Source organism: Polypterus senegalus, chromosome 1 (genome assembly GCF_016835505.1).
Source record: "Polypterus senegalus isolate Bchr_013 chromosome 1, ASM1683550v1, whole genome shotgun sequence".
Classification (NCBI taxonomy): Eukaryota; Metazoa; Chordata; class Cladistia; order Polypteriformes; family Polypteridae; genus Polypterus; species Polypterus senegalus.
In genome coordinates, this window is record NC_053154.1 from 271,009,065 (window position 1) to 271,028,984 (window position 19,920).

General features: G+C 36.7%; 1 protein-coding gene across 1 annotated transcript in view; it reads left to right on the forward strand.

Moving 5' to 3' along the window:
- ptpn20 (protein tyrosine phosphatase non-receptor type 20) overlaps positions 1-19,920 on the forward strand; it is a 219,501-nt gene that overhangs the window by 167,688 nt on the left and 31,893 nt on the right. Inside the window, 7 exon segments of the mRNA XM_039735251.1 lie at positions 3,198-3,284; positions 4,008-4,072; positions 4,396-4,557; positions 5,724-5,877; positions 8,854-8,951; positions 11,858-11,961; positions 13,100-13,227. Of these exon segments, the coding sequence (XP_039591185.1) occupies positions 3,198-3,284; positions 4,008-4,072; positions 4,396-4,557; positions 5,724-5,877; positions 8,854-8,951; positions 11,858-11,961; positions 13,100-13,227 (798 nt within the window).

Consider the following 19,920-nt stretch of genomic DNA (forward strand, 5'->3'; position numbering starts at 1 on the left):
CTGATTTAGTATCACAGTCACCTCTGCAACCTTACATGCGTGTATGTGTACGGATCTCACACATTACATAACGTAAAAATGTTAACTTCAACTCAGTTCTCTGCAAAGAAATTTCATAAATGTTTGTGTTGAACACTTGATTAATAATAAATAATTCATAGTAATTTCATACTTTGCCATCACCATCTGTATGGTTTACCAATTGAGTATCATTTATATGTTGAAATTTTTGTGTTTTTCAAGGCTCATGTTATATTGTTCACACATTTGTGTTGAATAATCTTTGCTGTAAGGCATGTTTTTTTAATGTTTAAACACTGATTTTGTTGGAAGTACCAATACAATAAATAAATGTTTCATAAAACTGAAAAAAAAAAGTTAACCTTTACAAGTATCATAAATTACACCGGCTGTTACAGACTGGAATCAAATATATGTTTTTATTCTAAAATAAAATAGCGCCTCCCTTCTCAAAATGGACTCATCCAGGATCGAACCCGTGAAGTATTGATTACCAGTCAACAGTTGATACCGTTGCGCTACCGAAGCAATCGTAGCAAATACGTGTCAATGTCGCACCCTAACACGGGTTGTTTTTCTGCAGTTATATTTTTGAATAAAAACGCACTTATTCTATTATATTTGTACCTTTTGTGAGTGTTTCTTTGATATTTGGAATTCAGGCTTCACACATTATACAGTTCATGTCTACATTTTGTCAATTATTACTAAAACATGAAAAACGTTTCTGTTTTAACGATGTGTTTACATAGATCATTGTAGACACGGAACACACATGAGAACGTGACAAGCGATTTAAGGTGGGACAGATCTACAAGTTTTTTTGTAGGCTCTGGTAATTCTAGTGTTAAAGGATGCTTTTGAAATCAGCCCTAAGCTTAACTGGGAGCCAATACAAGCACTGGTGTTATGTGTTCATATAGAATAGCCTGAGTTACTAAAGGAAAACCTACAAAGAGGTGGAGAAAATGTGTAAACTTCACACAGACAATAACCAGGCATGGGATAGAAACATATGATGCTGTGTTCATACGGCAGCACCACTAGTTACTCCATAATTGTGTTTTCTTGGTGCATGAAACAGAGTAATCAAAATGTCCTAGTGATTTTAGTGCAATTTACTTTACCATCCAATAAAGTTTATGTGTGGTGACAGTTGCATAACTGTAGCTTGTTTGCAGGGAATTTTTAATCAGATGGTGCTACTAAAAGTCTATAATGTTTAATGCTCATTGTGACATAGCATTATGGTGTTAAAAATGTGTTTTATATTTAATTACTTTATCTTTTTTATTTTTATTTAATATAATTAGTATTATGCTGGCTAATTCTATCTATTTTACGCAATGTCAGGGTCATTATATCCTTTGGTAAGAAAGTGAAATTTTAAACAAATACATCTTTCCTTCTCTTTAACCTTGCCTTGGGCTAATTAACCACAGTAGCTGTCAGATGCTTTGGCTGTCTTTTATTTGAAAAGTGGTGGCTGCATGGCTGAAAAGAATACAGTTTTAGGAGCAAGATTTCATTCTAGTCAAAAGTGACATGGACGAGACAAAAAGCTACTGTAACGCCTGCCAAAGAATGCACAGCTTCAACTGACGCTTGATCGGCTGGGTCGACGTTTAGAGTGTCTTGTCACTTTCAATTAGAGGCACCTCTGTTTGCTTCCATAATATTGAATGCTGCTCTTTATTCTCCACTAGTATTGAAATCATTAAGGTAAAGAGGAGTAACAAATATTTCCTGCTGAGCTATTCGTAATGTTTTTATTTGCCAGAAACAAATAATAATAATTATGTGTTAAAAGAAGCACCTTACTCATAGTGAATTTTGTGCTTTCTTATGTTTTCATTTATATTAAATGCTTGTTGTGAAATTACACAATACTAAATACAGTTTATTTTTCACTTCTGAAATCACTTGAGTTCAAATTACCACTATCTGAGTGGAGTTTACATATTCTTCCTGGGTTCATCTGGGTTTTTCCTTTGATAATTCTTCACACATCCTAAAGATTCTTGTGTTGAACTGATTGGTAAATATAAATTGACCTTTTGGGGTTGGCTTTGTCTTGATTTTTACCCTGTGAGTATACGCTCCAGCTACCCATGACCCTGTGTTGAACAAAGAGTGATTGAATATTTACTCATTTTATTTCTAATATGATAGTAAACAACTTAAACATTATGCTCTCTGAAACCCATCAACAATGAACTTTTATTTGATATATTCTATATAGAAGGCTATCCCAGAAGTAACAAAGGAAATGCACCTATGCCAAATCGTTATACAATTATTTGTATTTTTTTCACAAAGTACTGGTCAGATGCATAGAGAATCAGTCAGCAACTGAGTACTGTAATTTTTAGGCCAGATTTCTACAAACACGCACTACTTATTTGTAAAGTTTTAATCCTGTCTTAATATGAAAAGGTTATTTTAAAACTTGTCACATTATCTGGTATATATACTGTACACTAAATAATCTGACCCTTGTGTGGTTTTCTGTGTATGTGATTCACAATGAATGGTTTTAGACTTTATACTTGGATTTCCTCTGACCTCACAAAACATTTTAGAAGAGATTTAATCAGGATGCCCTCTTGCACACTATTGTCTTCAGTGGGACAATATTGGCAGTTTTATTGCAAGCAGAACCAATCCAGGACTACAGTAGTTCATGTTTTGTTTTTATGGCATTTTTCTGAAGGATCTTTGAATAATCCATTTAATTTTATGGTGTGATTTTTTTTTTTTACTGACTCAAATATTGAAGTTACACTGACAAGAATGGCTCAGCATGGCAGATTGTACAGTCACTAACCGCCTGTGTTATCATGTAAACCTACAGCTGAAGCTTTTTTCTTTGGGCCCCATATCAGTTTGCATTACAGCAAAGACAATTGTAGTAACTAAAGGAAATTAAGATAATGGTTAAGTAGCACTTATTTATTATGCTTCACGAATATGCTGATTGGAAGCAGAACTTGGCAGTTTCACATGTCTTTCCAATCAAAGAAAAATAAAATCTAGTGATTGTGCTCTTTACAATTAATTTTATTTTTTTTTGTACTTCATCAGCATTTCATGGCATCACTTTACATAATAGCTCATCAGATCTGATCAGTAATAATAGGAGATTTTATTTCATTTTCTTTTCTGTCTACACCTAGGATTATTTGAATGGAAACGTGAAATTAAACTTTTCCCTCGGTTTGAAGAACAGAAACCTACAGAGCAAGAAGAGCAAAGTGAAGACAGTAAGGATTACAGGCTCTTTCTTTTATTGTCTCTGTTCCGTAGGATCATTTTTCTGTTGACAGACGGAGCTTGTTGAAGACAGTGGCACTTTATAACAAGATTAATTATTAGCAAGCTCATCACCTCCACTGGAGTATTAAAGTGCATTCTTTATACATGATCTATTAACCTTAGTGATTTAGCTCAGGCAAGTGGCTTTCAGAGTTGCTGGGAAACAGCTACCCGTGAGGTAAAGCGAGGAAAGAATAATATATAATATCGTGAAAAGCAACTGGCAGATCAGTAATCTGAGGCGCTCAAGAGTCCTGGACATCACAGTACATATGAAATGATATTGGTATGACATAATTATGCATGTCTATAACTAGACATTTGTCAATTTCGAGGTTTGTTTCTATACTTTTTACTATGTATTATGGTTTTTAATGGAATGTTATTGTTAAGTTTGCACATGAATGTATATTTTGAAGGTTTTCGTTATTAATTGTTTAGTTGATTATGAAGCTTCTGCTTGTACTCAGGGATAAGTAATATAGCAAACAGAATGGCACTTTTGGCACAAAGATGTGATATTGAAAGAAGTATTCTCATTTTAGTTGCTTCTAAAACTTTCCTTGAGTAGTGTTTTCTAACACGCTGCAGTACAAGTACAACAATACATACATTTACACTGTACAGTATATTGAAACAGTGTATAATGACAGGTATACTTTTTCTTGCAGCAAAACAAGCATCTGTAGATGAACAAAAACACAGACGCAGATTATCTGGAACTTCAGAAGAAGAGGCAAGTAGTTGTTATTTATATAATTTTAAGCTTTTTTGACCTCTCACTGCAGATTGCATGTTGCTCTTAGTAAAGTATATTGAGTGTATTTCCGGTATAAATATTTTACTTCTCTACTATCCTCTTGCCTGGAATCATTAACTCTGCGCACGTTTCTCATTGTTCAGGGAACCTTCTAAGGCAGATTATTTGTACTTATGTACACATCTACTGTGTATACTGTGGCTGAACAATGTGTAACAAGACCTGCCCTTCTTTAAGATTTACAGCTGACATGGATTCTCAGTAGCCTGTTAGGTGAACTTCCTTCTTTATCTTTATAGACTTGCCTAGTTCACATTGAGCTCCAAAAGCCAGAAAAAGGAGGCTTCGGTTTTTCATTAGTAGGAGGAGGCAGTGGCAATGCACTCAGAGTCAAAGCCATCAGTCCCGGAAGCTTGGCTGATCTAGATGGACGGCTGAAAACTGGAGACATTTTAATAGAGGTATGGCTAGCAATGTAGATTTTCAGTGTTCTATTTGTGCTCATGTGGCCTTCCACCATGGAATCTAACCACCATTCATGGTTAAAAGCATGTTTTCATTTTGAATACCCTTCATGAATTAGAATAAGTGAGTGTTTGTGGCTGTGATTGGATGACCTTCTAGTTATTGAGTGATTTCTGTCATGCACCACATGCTTCTAGGGTGGGCTGTGAATTGGGTTAGGCAAAACTGAAAATTTGTGGTAGAGGAAATAGCCTCTCTTTATTAATGATGTTCATAATATGCACTATCATAACGCATTTTACAATTGATTAACATTTTTTCATAAGTATGGAAATAATTATTATCCATTCAGTAAATTCATTAGAATTTCTAAAAAAATTCCATTTTTTGTCACGTTGCCTACCTTTATGTCATGCAAAATGTAAGAAGAAATACTGATTAGTTATAAATGCAAAAATAAAACTGTGTTGTGGTGGACTGGGAAAGCCACTGAAGCTGCAGTAAAAGAAGAACCAGATAGTGCGTTGTAGTGTTTAGGACATTAAACTGTCCCATCGTTCAGTCGTCACCAATGATTTACTGCATCACTGTCCATTAACATGTAATGGCTCACTTTGCTAAAGATATATATATATATATATATATATATATAAACAATTGTGATCTGTCCCTTTGTATTAGAGCATAAGAATAAAGAATAATCTAAAAAACAATTGTGATTTGTCCCTTTGTATTAGAGCATGAGAATAAAGAATAATCTAACCTTTAAATTAAAGGTTTAGTTGTACTAAGAGAAACAAAAATGCAAACATGTATCATGTGTTTGTATGGTAAGACAATCAGATGTGAAGCTTTAATAGTAAAAAAAAAATACAGCATGCAAAATATATTCCATTCATTTTTAAAACCCACAGAAACATTTTTGAAATTTTGAGGGTGAGGAGAGAATTATAATTGAGGGAAACAATTTATGTTGGTGGCAACTGCTGCAGACCTTTCAGCATGTAGAATGAGTCTATGGTATGGAAAAAATATATACAGTAACATGGAATACTCAAATGTTTATGTTAACCATTTTGTTATAATTTCCATCATTCCTAATTGTTTGACATTCCTTTAAAATTATAATGTTTTATAAATTACCTTAATGTTTCCTCTTAAGGTCAATGGGGATATTGTAGCTGGCCTGAGTCAAAGTAAAGTTGTTGAAATTTTACGAAAATCAGAAGGATTTGTGCAGCTGACTGTCAGTAGAAATATAGAGGCAGGAGGTCACGACATGCAGGCAAGATGCAGAAAAAAGGCTGAACAGTTTGGTGAGTGTTAAGAAGAAAATATCCCTCTGTCTTGCTCTGTTAATCTTTAGGGTAAGCCAAAAACTATCAATATCTATACTTATGTTTTAAATGTTTTATTCTGTATGTTGTTGCGACTCAGGTTCAGACTGGCCGGGTCAGTTGTTTTCATCTGATACTGTTGTTAACATACTAACTCCAGCTTACGTCACTTCTGGCTCTGTGTAATAAGTGACGTAAGCTGGAGTTAGTATGTTAACAACAGTATCAGATGAAAACAACTAACCCGGCCAGTCTGAACCTGAGTTCAGCTCTGGCTGACAATGGTGAACGTACCCGTGACGTGGTTCTGGCAAACAGGAGTGTGACCAGTGGACTAAGTGTGTTTATACCTAAGCAGATTATGTCAGGAAGTGATGCCCAAATAAATTGCATTTATTTTTATGTATGTTGTGGAGACTTTTTGACTTACCTTTTTGTGTGTGTGTGTGTAGGATTTATGCTCTAAAATAGAAACCAACAGCAATGACAGTAGAACCTCCACAAATACCTGAGTAGACATGTAAAAGAACCAAGCGAGGAATGACAGTATTTATAACTGCCTTTACTAATTACTTGGTGCCCCACCAATAATTACTCTTATGTTTTAAGTTTTCCAGTTCTTAATTTCAAAATAGCCTTTTAGCCACTGTTTAGCATGGGCAATGGGGGTCATAGTTTCAGTCATAGTCCTAGTGTAAGCTTGCTTTTCATTTTGTGACAGAACAGGACCTAAAACTCATCATTAAATGAATGATCTGTGTGCTCTTGTTTCCTTCCACATTCCAAAGACTTGCAGGTTTAGTGGATTAGTGATGCTAAATTGGCCTTAGTGTGTGTACTCATTTTGAGCATGAAAGTATGTGTATGCAGAAAAACAGGAAACTGTATGCAATTATATTGTAAATGTACAAACACAAATATTCTTTGAACCCCACCCTGTTGCCACCCTGAAACACCCATATATGGACTATGCTAATCAACTTCGTACATATGCAGTCACAAAGCTGCAGAACTTCATTGGCTGGTAGAGCAGCCTCTGACCTGATGCATGGTGACACTGCCACCTGCAGTTCAGGAATCCTATGCTGCACTCCAACAACTAAGTGCACAAGAGCTTGCACAGCATTATAGGGCCTCTCCTTCACACTCTGGATGTCAAGGAAAGGTGTAAGGCACCAGTGACTGAGCAGGTAGTTTCCATTACCTGGCACATGTAATAACATGATTGCTACTACAATGAATAGGATAGGCCATATGAAACACTGAGGGTTCAGCCCATTATCTTACCAACAAGCCAGCCATCACACACACCACCATCAGCAAGTTGTCTGACAAAGCTACTTTGCCACAAATTAAATTAATCTCTATCTAATCATGGGTTGCCTCAGAGCACCAAGTTACAAAGTTTCTCAGTCTTATCTTGCCATCACAGTTGACTTGTATGTGAATAAAAGCAACTTCATTCTGGCTAAGTGCCCTTATTACAATGACTGTATTCAGTTTCTCTGATTACATTAGAAAAATTGGACACTTCTGCAAACTGTCTTTTTATTTTGGCAAAAACATGCTATGTTGTATACATGTATATCAACACAATACAGAAATTAAATGTTGCGTCTCGTCAGTCAGTTAATGGCTTCAATCACAGTGGGCATGATACGGTGAAGCTTGGCTGAGATATTCCTGAACTGTTAGATAATTCCCTGAGAAATGTGAACAGGTAACCAATATAAACTGCCAAAAAAATAAAAATGTTCTTCAGTGTAAATATGAAGCACTGGCCCTAAAATAAGAGTATATGTATCATAAACAGTTCATCACTTTTGTGATTTATTATGTTTGTCATGTCAATGCATATAATAATAACAGCTCAGTAACTTGAATTATTATATGTGTGAGTTATCATTTATCTGGTTTGGCTGCATTTCCATACAAGGGTGTCATCATTTCCCAGTTTCTCCAAAACATTGGTTAGAGTTTTTTTTTTTTTTTTTTTTAATAAATCCTGTGTATGTGTATGCACATTTCTGGCCTCTTTTTTGTGCATATGCAAGTTTTATAAATCTGACTCCAGGTGTTGTTCCAACTTACACCCTATGCTTGCTGGGATAAGCTTTAGCTTCCCTGTGACCTTGAACGTGATAAAGTGGGATCAAAAGGTGGATGGATGGATGGATGAATAGATGATGGATTCAAGGTCATATACAAATATGCTGCAAGTTTTTAAACTACAGTGGAGCCAAAATGACAATAGTCTTTAAAATAATATCAAAAGTAGAGAAGCATATATTCAATTTTGTGGTTGTAATGTGTCTGAGAAATCTTGTGGTAAGTTCTGAACTGGAATGTTTACACAGGTCAGCCACATTTGTTGCAGTCAAAGTATTTACCAGAAATCATTAATAAATGTGAGAGATTGAACAGTAAGTAAAACAGTGGAATACATCCTTTTTCTTGCAGAAAGATGTGTTGCTGCTTATTGAATTAACATGTTCTCTTACTTTAGACAAGAGCTAGTTTCTGTTTTTTTCTTTTGGTTGCAAATATTCCTCTAAAACTGCATTGAATTTTTAAAAAGAATTGATTAAATTGTTTGTGTGATAAAATATATATTGCTTAAAAAATATAATGAACATTTTGCAGATTATTACACAGATTTTTATGTGTACTGTGAGAGACTATCGGTATCCTTACCTGGCCGTGACGTCCATGAAGTGGAAAGATGGGGGAAGGCAGCTTCTGTAGGGCACTGCCTCCCCCGAACCACTAGGTGGCTGCCCCATCCTTTCACCTCATAGCCTTCATGGGCGTCCTGGCTGGTTAAGGATGCCGGCTGTCCCCCACAGCACATTCACACACAGGAAACAAATTATTTTTCTCCTTATTACATTTGAAACAGTAATTTGTGGAATATTTTTTAGTAACTTTCTTGCCGTTTTCAATTTTAATACTCAGCTAGTGCATACTGCAAGGAAGAAGACAAAGAATCTCCTTTACAAATCAACGGTCAAAAACATTTAAAAACAGTGCAAATGATGCAGAGAGATTCTGAGGTAAGATCTGAATGAATACAAACCAATGTTACCCTTTTTACTGATTTAAACAGACATGTTGAATTCCTTTCATGTTTTACTAAACGTAAGTAGCTAACATTTAAACAGATCTCTAGGAAACTCAATCCTCTGCTAAATTGATAAATTCCCCTGAATCACTGACCTTTATAAATTTAAATGTTATAGATTTGTAAATAGGACGTTGTGCACCAAGAGCAGACACCCTTTTGGTTCTATTATTTTTATATTCATTCATTTTCTTCTTCTGTTATCATTAAACAGTAACTCAGTCAAAGTTACTGAACTTGTTTTTTTTTTCAGATTTACAAGTTAACTTAGTAATAGGATGTCTGCTAATTCCCTTGTTTGCTTTTGTTCCCAATGAAAATGATTAGAACAGTTATTGAGTTAGACTATTAGTTAGACTGAAGTTGCGACGCTTTGACAGCATCAATCTCACAAGTAAAAAATCTGCAGGTTAGCTCAGCCGAATTTGTCACATCTCCTTTCGGTGTCAGTCAGACCTGGGATTGTGACACCCTACAAACCTAGGTTAGGGACAAAAGGCCCAGTCTTGTCATGGTAACAAAGATGAAAAAAGTGTTCTTTGCCAAGAACAGAGAGATGTGGAAGAATTTAATCTGCAAATCTGTTACAATACTACATAAGAGTGAGGTTTGTGAGCTCATCACAGGTAACTTCGTAATACTTCCACCAATGTACCTTTGTGATCTATTATTGCATATATTTGTTTTTAATCTTTACTAGATGCAGACCTTGTCTCGAGTTTCAGTAACCCGGTACTTTACATAGCATCTGTCAAAGCATTCACTGTCACAAAGAATAACAGATAGAAAGGCCAGAATTGTTTCAAATTATTAATGTTCTGCTGTTCAGTTAGCAAAAGCAACCAGAGTCCAATGAATCTCCCATTTCCTCTTGCTACATGTCATAAAATGCCTCAGCTCCTCTTTTTATTTGCTTTGTTTGCCGTGTTTGCAGATTTCTTCATTTACATAACATGGCATTCTCAGAATGGTTACACCACTTCAAGAGTGCTGAAGCTTTTCCCATAAATACTGTGCTCAAGACAGCAAACAGACATAGCTGGGGCAGAAGTGCAGCACAGTTTCCACTTATGCACACTCTTAAGGAAAATACTTTTTAAATAAAAGTGGTTGTGAATCTCCATTAGAAATTTAATCTAAGATCCTTTATTACAGGATCTACATTCCAAGATCCTAATGAGGCCTGGCAAATGCATTGCTCAATGACAAAGCAACAGTCTTCAATAAATTAGGTTCTTTTACATAATGCAGCCAAGATGCATTTTGGTTTACACCAATCAACATACAGATAAATGGTATATTCTTCTAACTCACCCATGTCTTAATATTATCTATAGGTCCCAAAATAGTTAAATAGTTAATAGTTAGTTTGGCAAGCATAGATTTACCCCTAAGAAGAAATGTATTTAATAATGATTATCTCATCATTTCCTTGGTAAATTGTTCAGGAAAAAATATTTTAGTTACAGAGGAAAGGCACACTCAGAACACTCATAAATTCACACAGAAATAATAAAGTACACAAGGATGTGCTGTTGGGTTTTTATGCCACTGCACTACAGTCACAAAAGGCCTACTTAGAGTCCTTAGTTAACTCACACTTTGTCTTTAAGGATGTGGGACTTAAACTGGAGCACCCAAAAGAAAATCCAGCAGCCATGAGAACAACATTCAGACTCTACACAGACAATGTCTGGACAAAGACTTCAAAGCCTGGTCACTCTGTCCATGAAACAGAAGTGCTAACCAATGCACCAATGTCCCACCCTTCCTCATCACATGTATCAAGCAATTTGTATGGGTTATTTGATTGAGCAGATGTTATGTTTGGTTATTCTTTCTATTGTAAAACAGCAGACATTTATTTTTTCCTTTTAACAACTGAAGGATTTTGCTTAACTATATTATGACATTTTTACACACCACATTTATTTTAAATATGTTGTGGCCACCAGGGGTACACCAGCTCCCCAAACCTGACACAAGCATACACAGGCAGAAGTCTCAGGCAGCACATACTTTTTTATTTGGCTGTGGGAAATGCTTGCAATTGTGTCCCACCTGCAGTGCACAATATAAAAGCACAGTATTAGCACCAAGCACACTTTTCTTCTTTTCTTTTCTTTTTTTCTGTCTCCTTCCGCCACTACTCCGCCTCTGGCAAGCTTCATCCTCCTCCTTTCAACAATTGCTCCCTGAATGAAAGCACGCTGCTCCTTTTATGCTGCACCTGGGAGTACTCCAGGAGGTTCATTAGTGAGGTCCAGAAGCACTCCTAGGTTTGGGGAATCCCGACAAAGTAGGGGTCTGCAGCCCTTCCGACAGCCCCCACAGAACCCAAAATGGCTGTGCCATACTCCAGCCCCTCTGGTGCCTTGTGGGAAACTGAGGCACTGCTGCATCCCAGTTGGGCAGCCATCTAGCAGTCCGGGGGTGGCAGTGCCCTGTACATATGTGCTCTCCCGGTCCTTCTTTTAAGGCCCTGACTATTCATCACAATGCCAACGATTCATATTATCCTAGACCATCTCAATTCCTGACAAACGTGCTTGAAAGAGTGTAACTTGAGAAGTGTATTTATAAATAAATATGCCTATATAAATTATAAATTACAAATTTCAAGCCAAAAGATGCTGAATAAAACCTTTGGGCTTAAATGCTGTATTCATATTCATTATATCTTTATGTGTAAGTTTCTAAACACTCCTCTATTTATTTAATTCTAAATTGAAATTAACATTAATTCCTTAGAAAAAGGCTACAATGGCATAATTAAAAAGAAAATAATTTCTCTAGGGCAAGAATTCTTACTTACATTTTTTATTTCATCATTTCCAGATTCAGGATGGTGTTGCTTCAGATATTTCTGTGTTTCCCACTCCAGTCTTAAATCCTCGAACTGCAATCATTGTTAAAGATAAACTGTTACCAAAAAATGACAGGTATACAGAATAAAAATATTTGTTCTTTCTTTGAATTTATTTTTTGTAATTTGTACTAATTTGTACTGGATATTTAAGTGATTGGTGCTGCACTTGTTATATACTTTCAAAACTGAACACCAGATGTCAGCAGTGTACTATAACAGGTTGTGTGTCTTTCACCTTTTGTTTTTATTATTGCTATTGTGTAGCTTTCCATTCATCAATCCCAATTTTCTGTGCAGCCGTATGCACATTATAAATGCTGTTGCTCCATTATAGTACACCTTTTGTGCAGACTTTGTAATGTGATTGCCTTCTATCTTTTGCACAGTCCAAACCCATCTTCAGTTGATCATACCCAGTTGGCATGCTGGCCAGTTCTATTACCCACATACAGCACTCTTTTTTCAAATATTGATTTGTATATAACATGATATCTTAAGCAAACACACTGTTTCTTCACATCTAAGTAAAAACAGGTACAAAATTACATTCTCTTACTTAAATGTGGATGAACATGAAGAAATTATAACAAATTTAAACTATACATTGGTCATAATTTGTTGTGAAAGTACAAATAAGTTATAACTATTCACGAAACTTCACAATAAAGATAAACCTGTTTTCTATGGTTTAAAGTAAATGATGGAATATACAGTTGCATTCAGCTGTCCATTATCAAGACCTATTATTTTAATTTGAAGTGTTTGGGGGGGAGTTAGCTCTGTAGTTTATTACAGCATGCATCCATATATACAGACACACTCACTCACCCTGAGCCAGTTAGGAAGTCTGGGAGAATTTGTATAGAAGGAGCAGAAGAGAAATTTCACATCCTTGCATACACATTCATAACTTTGTATTTGTGAAGTGCATATTTCATATATCAGTACAGATAATCCTGTACACATATAGTGCTTCTATTATTTGTGCATATTTGATAAAAAATATCCTTAATAATGTGTTCAGTTTCATACTTTCTATATTCATTTGTTAAAAATGTTAAAAATAATTGTTAAAACTTGTTAAAACAAGCGTTACATTACTATTATGGACTTAGCTCTATTAAAAACAGTAGTTGTCCTTCTGTTTTTTGTACAAAGAGCAAAACTGTGTGATAGATAGTTTCAAGATTCTCATACTTCTTCCCCTGAAGCTTAGATTCTCAGGAGCACAAAGGCCAAACTCCCAGCCGTCAGTACAGACCTCATGAGGATTCTGATGGTTGGAGCAGTGACGATGAGTCCCTTGATCCATCTGGGCAGGAATTTCTTCCAGCTACAGGTATGGCTGCATTCAAAAACAGTGCTAACAGGTGCTGTAATCCAGGTGTTAAAATACAGGTGGGTATTAGCTGACCATATAGTAATCAAGAAGGCATACTTTATTTTCCAAAGCAGATTTAAATTAATTCTAAGGCAGAACATTTGGACATCACTTAAATGTAAGATTTATTTATTGTTTTTGCTTGTAAAATATAAGCAAATGTGCATTGACAACGTTTTAGCCACTAAGGTTCATTCCCAGCATTCTATTCATCATAATATATTAAAAAAATATATAATATCCCTTTCAGATACCCTAAATTATATATGATAAGTCTAGATGTATTCATATAATAAAAAAATGCTGTCTGTTGTAACAGGAGAAATATCTTTGATTCCAAGGAGTAATAACTATAAAAAACATAACAAAAGAACAATATCTATACTAATAAAAGGCAAAGCCCTCACTGACTCACTCACTCACTCATCACTAATTCTCCAACTTCCCGTGTGTGTGGAAGGCTGAAATTTGGCAGGTTCATTCCTTACAGCTTCCTTACAAAAGTTGGGCAGGTTTTATATCGAAATTCTACGCGTAATGGTCATAACTGGAAGCAGTTTTTCTCCATTTACTGTAATGGAGATGAGCTTCAACGCCGTGGGGGCGGAGTTTCGTGTGACATCATCACGCCTCCCACGTAATCACGCAGCACATAGAAAATCAGGAAGACCTCAAAAAAGCGCTGAAAAAAACATATAATTGAGAAGGCAGCGAAACAATAAGAAGCGAGCGAGTGACATATACAACCATATTGATGAGTTCTGCTACTTCGGAAACAAAGCACGATGTAAACCTACACTTTAAATTAAGTTTATAGACAGGCTGCCGCTGGCGTTTGTAATTTAGTGCCTGCCCATATAAGGCCGTCCGTCAGCGGCAATCCAATAGCAAACTCCCACTAAATATTCACGGGTTAAGGACTGTGCTTATGCAGAGGAAGATGAGATGGTCAGGGTGGTGTTTGGCACAAACTCAGCGAAACTGCGAGAGAAAGTTTTAAGTGCCAGGACTAAGGTAACATTAAATAAAGCTATGGACATAGCACGAGATGGCACCAGCACAGCTGGGAACCTTCGATGCAAGTACACCAAGTGGCTCACGTGAACTGGACGAGTGCACAGATAAAAGCAACAGTTCCAAAGAGCGCTGAACAAAAAACGAATTACACAATTGAAAAGGCAGCAAAAAATATGAAGCGTCTGATAAGCATATTCATAAATGCAGCTACTGTGGAAACAAAGCACACGGTGGAAAAAGTCAATGTCCCGCTAAAGGAAGACAGTGTAAAAACCCGTGCATGCAGTGTGTCAGGTCTCAGATAAAGAAGAAGACGAGCTGTTTATTGATGCAGTAAGAAACGAATCGATGAATGAAACCTGTCATCTTTACAACGATTGACAAACACGGAATGTAACTTGAACACAACACATCCTACAAATACGAACCTGATTGAAAGAAATAATGATAATCAAATCCTTGATGACAGCAACACTCAGTAACACTCACAAAACAAATACTGTATATTGACAGTCATGTTACGTTATTTTTAAAATGTTCCCTTTTCTTTTCTACCTTTTTAACACACTACTTCTCGCTGCGATACGCGGTATATATATATGTATATATATATATATATATATATCCCGCTCTACATACTCGAATAATGGATACTTTATTCGCCATCAATGATTGTTTTGGTAAAGCCATACTCAGTGTATTCATTAGATGAACGGTAAAAAGTAAGAGCGAGGGAGGATGACTCATTGAGGCATGCAGGCTGTAGTCGTGCGTCAACTCTATCTGAATTGCGTGATCACATTTGAAAAAATATATCTTTTCAAGTTCTATTTAGTCCATATGTGTCAAACTCAAGGGCCGCGTGTAATTATATCCGGCCCGCGAGATCATTTTATATACTGTATTATTGTTATTAAAGCCCGGTATATGAAGCGCTGGTAACACAATAAACTACAGATCCCATAATGCAGCGCTTCAGCTGCCTTGCGAACACTTACCACGTTAATCAAGTCTACCTTTGATGCTGCAAGTTATTGCGAAGCTAGAGTTATTGCGCACTGAGTTTGCACGGCGCTTTGGTGACTTTGAAGAACAAAAAAAGTCCGTCTACATGCGGCTCGAACCTTGTGCATGTTTGGTAGCACATATCTGTGTGAGAAGCTCTTCTCAGTGATAAAGACTAACAAAACAGCACACAGGAGTCGCCTCACTGATGAGCACCTGCAATCCATCCTGAGAATCTCCACAACACAGAACCTCACACCAAACAGAAACGAACTTGTGGCCAAAAAGATGCCAGGCGTCCAGCTCTAAAATGACATATGAGCAAAGACAACTGAATGATTTGATTTGTTATTGCACGTAAGAGCGGGAGTCAACCGTTTTAACAAACAGCGTATTGCACTGATACAAAATAGCTGTGTGTGTATATATGTAGATATGTATGTATATGTATATATATGTTTATATATGTGTGTGTGTATGTATGTATATATATATATATATGTATTTGTGTGTATATATGTGTGTGTATGTATGTATATATATATATATATATATATATATATATATGACAAAACACTCAACACTCACAACAGTGACAAAACAATTACATTGACAATCAGGTTACGTTATTTTCAAAATGTTTCCTTTTCTTTTCATTGCTTCTTTAACACACTACTTCTCGCTGAAGCTGGTATTTTGTTATACTATATAAAAGAAAAAGGCAACTTTACTTTCTTTACACCTTTTTCCTTTTATCCCAAACCAAAGCCTTTCTCTCTTAACACTGCAGAGGACACAAAACTAATTTTCTTTAAATGCCGGTAAGGCACATTACCAGAGGCACAAATTTGAATGTTCACATAGAAAATGTAATTTCAATGTACCTGTACTTCTTAAAACGTTAATGTTTTACTGTTTAATAACTTATAGACTATAATTTATTATTTTTCCCTTGCACTCAGTGACCAAACCTATACACACACATATAGACACATACAAACATACACACAAGTATATGTATGTGTATATACACACACACACACACACACACACACACACACATACATACATACATACATACATACACACATGTATATAATTTGTGTGTGTGTATGTATGTATGTGTGTGTATATATGATGTAGATAGGTATGTATGTGCGAGTGTGTGTATATGTAGATATGTATATAGATATGTAGATATGAAGATATATATATATATATATATATATATATATGTATGTATGTATGTATGTGTGTGTGTGTGTGTGTGTGTGTGTGTGTGTGTGTGTGTGTGTGTGTATATATATATATGACAGCAGCAATCCAAGCTGTGAGAAAACAGTAAAAAGGAGGCGTGTCAGACGTCGTGGTACATTTTCTGATGCAGCTACTGAAAACAACTTTGTGACGCTGCTGCCAAATACACAAAACAATTACTTTGACAATCATGTTACATTATTTTTAAAATGTTTCCTTTTCTTTCTATTTCCTTCTTTAACACACTACTTCTCCGCTGCCAAGCGCGGGTATATATATATATAGATAGATAGAGAAATATATATATAGATAGATAGATAGATAGATAGATAGATAGATAGATAGATAGATAGATAGATAGATAGATAGATAGATAGATAGAGATATATATAGATAGATATGAGAACAACATAGATAGATAGATAGATAGATAGATAGATAGATAGATAGATAGATATGAGAACAACACTCATATCAATGACAAAACAATTACATTAACAATCATGTTATGTTATTTTTGAAATTTTTCCTTTTCTTTTTCGTACCTTCTTTAAAACACTACTTCTCCGCTGCGAAGCGCGGGTATTCTGCTAGTATAGTAATAACCTTGATTAATGAAACCTCTGAAAAAAGTTCATTTACAACAAAGCTGGCATAAAGTGTGCTGTGCTGCTTGTGTACATTTAAGTGTCTGCCTTCTTAAATGCTGTCATTGTGTAATTTCTTTGCACAGAATAGTCATCGTTTGCTGTTGATATTGTGTGTACTGTACAGCACAAAGTTATGTAATATCCAGGTTCCAAACCTGGGAGAGATCCGTATCTCAGGTGGCCAACAATTATCAGAGTGGACAGGGTTACCTGGAGAGACAATAAAAAGCAGCTCCTGTGAATGTGGAAATGGTGGATGCAGAAAGAGTTCTTAAGAGAAGCATTTAATAGAAGATTGCTCCTCCTCTGCTAAAACCACTGGCCTGAGTTTGTGGCTGCCACTGATCCTCACAGAGCTGGGGAAAGTGTGGCAGATGATGTTACCACTGACCCTAGGCGGGCCGTGTGAAGCAGAGATGGTAGCATCTATATGAAGGTTCATGGTGCAGTAGCCAGGAACGCGTGAAGCAGCAGAACATTGGAGTGGTGTTGCAGAGTGGCCAAAGAAAAAGGCATTGCTTTTGACTGTGAATGTTGCCTGACCAACAATGTTGAATGCTAAGTCCATTCCTTTATCTCTCACACATTACAGTTATTATAAGTGCCTAGTTGTTTCATGTGTACTGTAGTTAAATTCACATATTTTTTTAAATAAAAAATATAATTTCCCCAGTATGACTTATAAACATAAAGCAGTTTTGTTTAGAAACTAAGATGCAGATTATAAATAGATAGGAAGCTTGAGTAAAGAAATGTCATGCAGCAAAATAATTGGGATTAACGGATGGTGATAAAAGAAGCCAGTGCAGAGTGTGGGAGAGGTGGTGTAGATTGAGTGCACATACCTGCAAGCACTTCGGAGAGTCTTCTCCATTTCTAAAGTTCATTAATCTAAGTGTGTGAGGCAACCAGTGAGTCTTCTTAAATATTTCTGTCTGGGATCGTTTCACACCAGTCTCATCAACTTTTGATGAAGGGGAGGATAGGTGTTTTATATGAAACCAGAAATGGAAAGCATAAAATTAAGGTAAGAATTGTAGTCACAAAATGACTACTTAGACTTCATCGTAAAAACAGCGATTTTTTTTCTGAAAGGAGAGCATAAAACATTAATAATTGACAGCTGACATTTATTTTAAAAAGACAAACAATAACAAAGCTTCATGGTAGTACATATTGTTCTCATTTCCTCTGGATGATTTCAGGTCTACAAAGTTAACAGGCAATGTTAAAAAACTGAGTATGCTATTGCTGGTTAATGTGAATGCATGGGTGGGACCAAATCTGTAATGATTAGTAAATATGGGTGGAGTCCAATGTTTAAATATGGGTGGAGTCCAATGTTTGACCCCCACCCACATTCAGCCATGCCCCATTCTGACAGCTGCAGTGAGTGATACTTGAAAACAAAGAGCTCACGGTGGACCAGTTCCTGACACCTCTGAGCCATTGCCCCAAACTTTCCTCCTAATTCCACTTTCAGTGAGCATTCTGCTGTAAGGTGCTGTCATATCCTATGTTGGGACAATTATTCTTTTGCTAACAAACCAATGTGTCCTTGAACTCCTGAACCCTCAGTAGACATTGAAAGACAAGGTTGGCAAGGCAGCTTTCCTACCGCCCATTGTTTAAAAAGCAACACAGTCCCATCTCTAGCCATTATGGATGTAGTGAGAAGTCAAGCAAACTTACACCTTTTACAATACAATACAATACAATACAGTTTATTTTGTATAGCCCAAAATCACACAGGAAGTGCCGCAATGGGCTTTAACAGGCCCTGCCTCTTGACAGCCCCCCAGCCTTGACTCTCTGAGAAGACAAGGAAAAACTCCCAAAAAAAACCTTGTAGGGAAAAATGGAAGAAACCTTGGGAAAAGCAGTTCAAGGAGAGACCCCTTTCCAGGTAGGTTGGGCGTGCAGTGGGTGTCAATACAATACAATACACAGAACAGAACAAATCCTTAATACATCCATCCATCCATTTTCCAACCCATTGAATCTGAGCACAGGGTCACGGGTTCTGCTGGAGCCAATCCCAGCCAACACAGGGCAGGAACCAATCCAGGGCAGGGTGCCAACCCCCCTGCTGGACACACACAAACACACCCACACACCAAGCACACACTAGGGCCAGTCCACCTAACCAGCATGTCTTTGGACTGTGGGAGGAAACCGGAGCACCTGGAGGAAACCCACGCAGAGAACATGCAAACTCCACGCAGGGAGGACCCGGGAAGCAAACCCGGGTCTCCTAACTGCGAGGCAGCAGCGCTACCACTGCGCCACCGTGCCGCCCTTCCTTAATACAGCATAAAAATAAACATTTTAGAAGTACGGAGCAGAATTTAACAGTAGATGATATCACATAATAAGATTTGGATATTTTTAGAGTCCTGGAGACCTCATCCATCAAGCTGCCTCCCCCATTTGGTCATTCCACGGCTGAAACAGTGCTGGGCCAGCCAATCCGATGAAAGGACCCCTCTTTCCCATGATTCCTGTGATTCTCCATCAGGGATGACTTTACCATAGGCAGGCAAACAACTTGGCAGGTGGGCCGTGGCACCAATTGCCAAATTTGAGTACCGAGAACAGAAACAGAATAGGTGAGGGTTAGTATTCAATTATAACTATCATGTTACTTATGTTTTAGTGCTAATGACTAACAACAGAGATGCAGACTATACAGTTAATCAGCAGCTCTAGTCAGAATATGCTA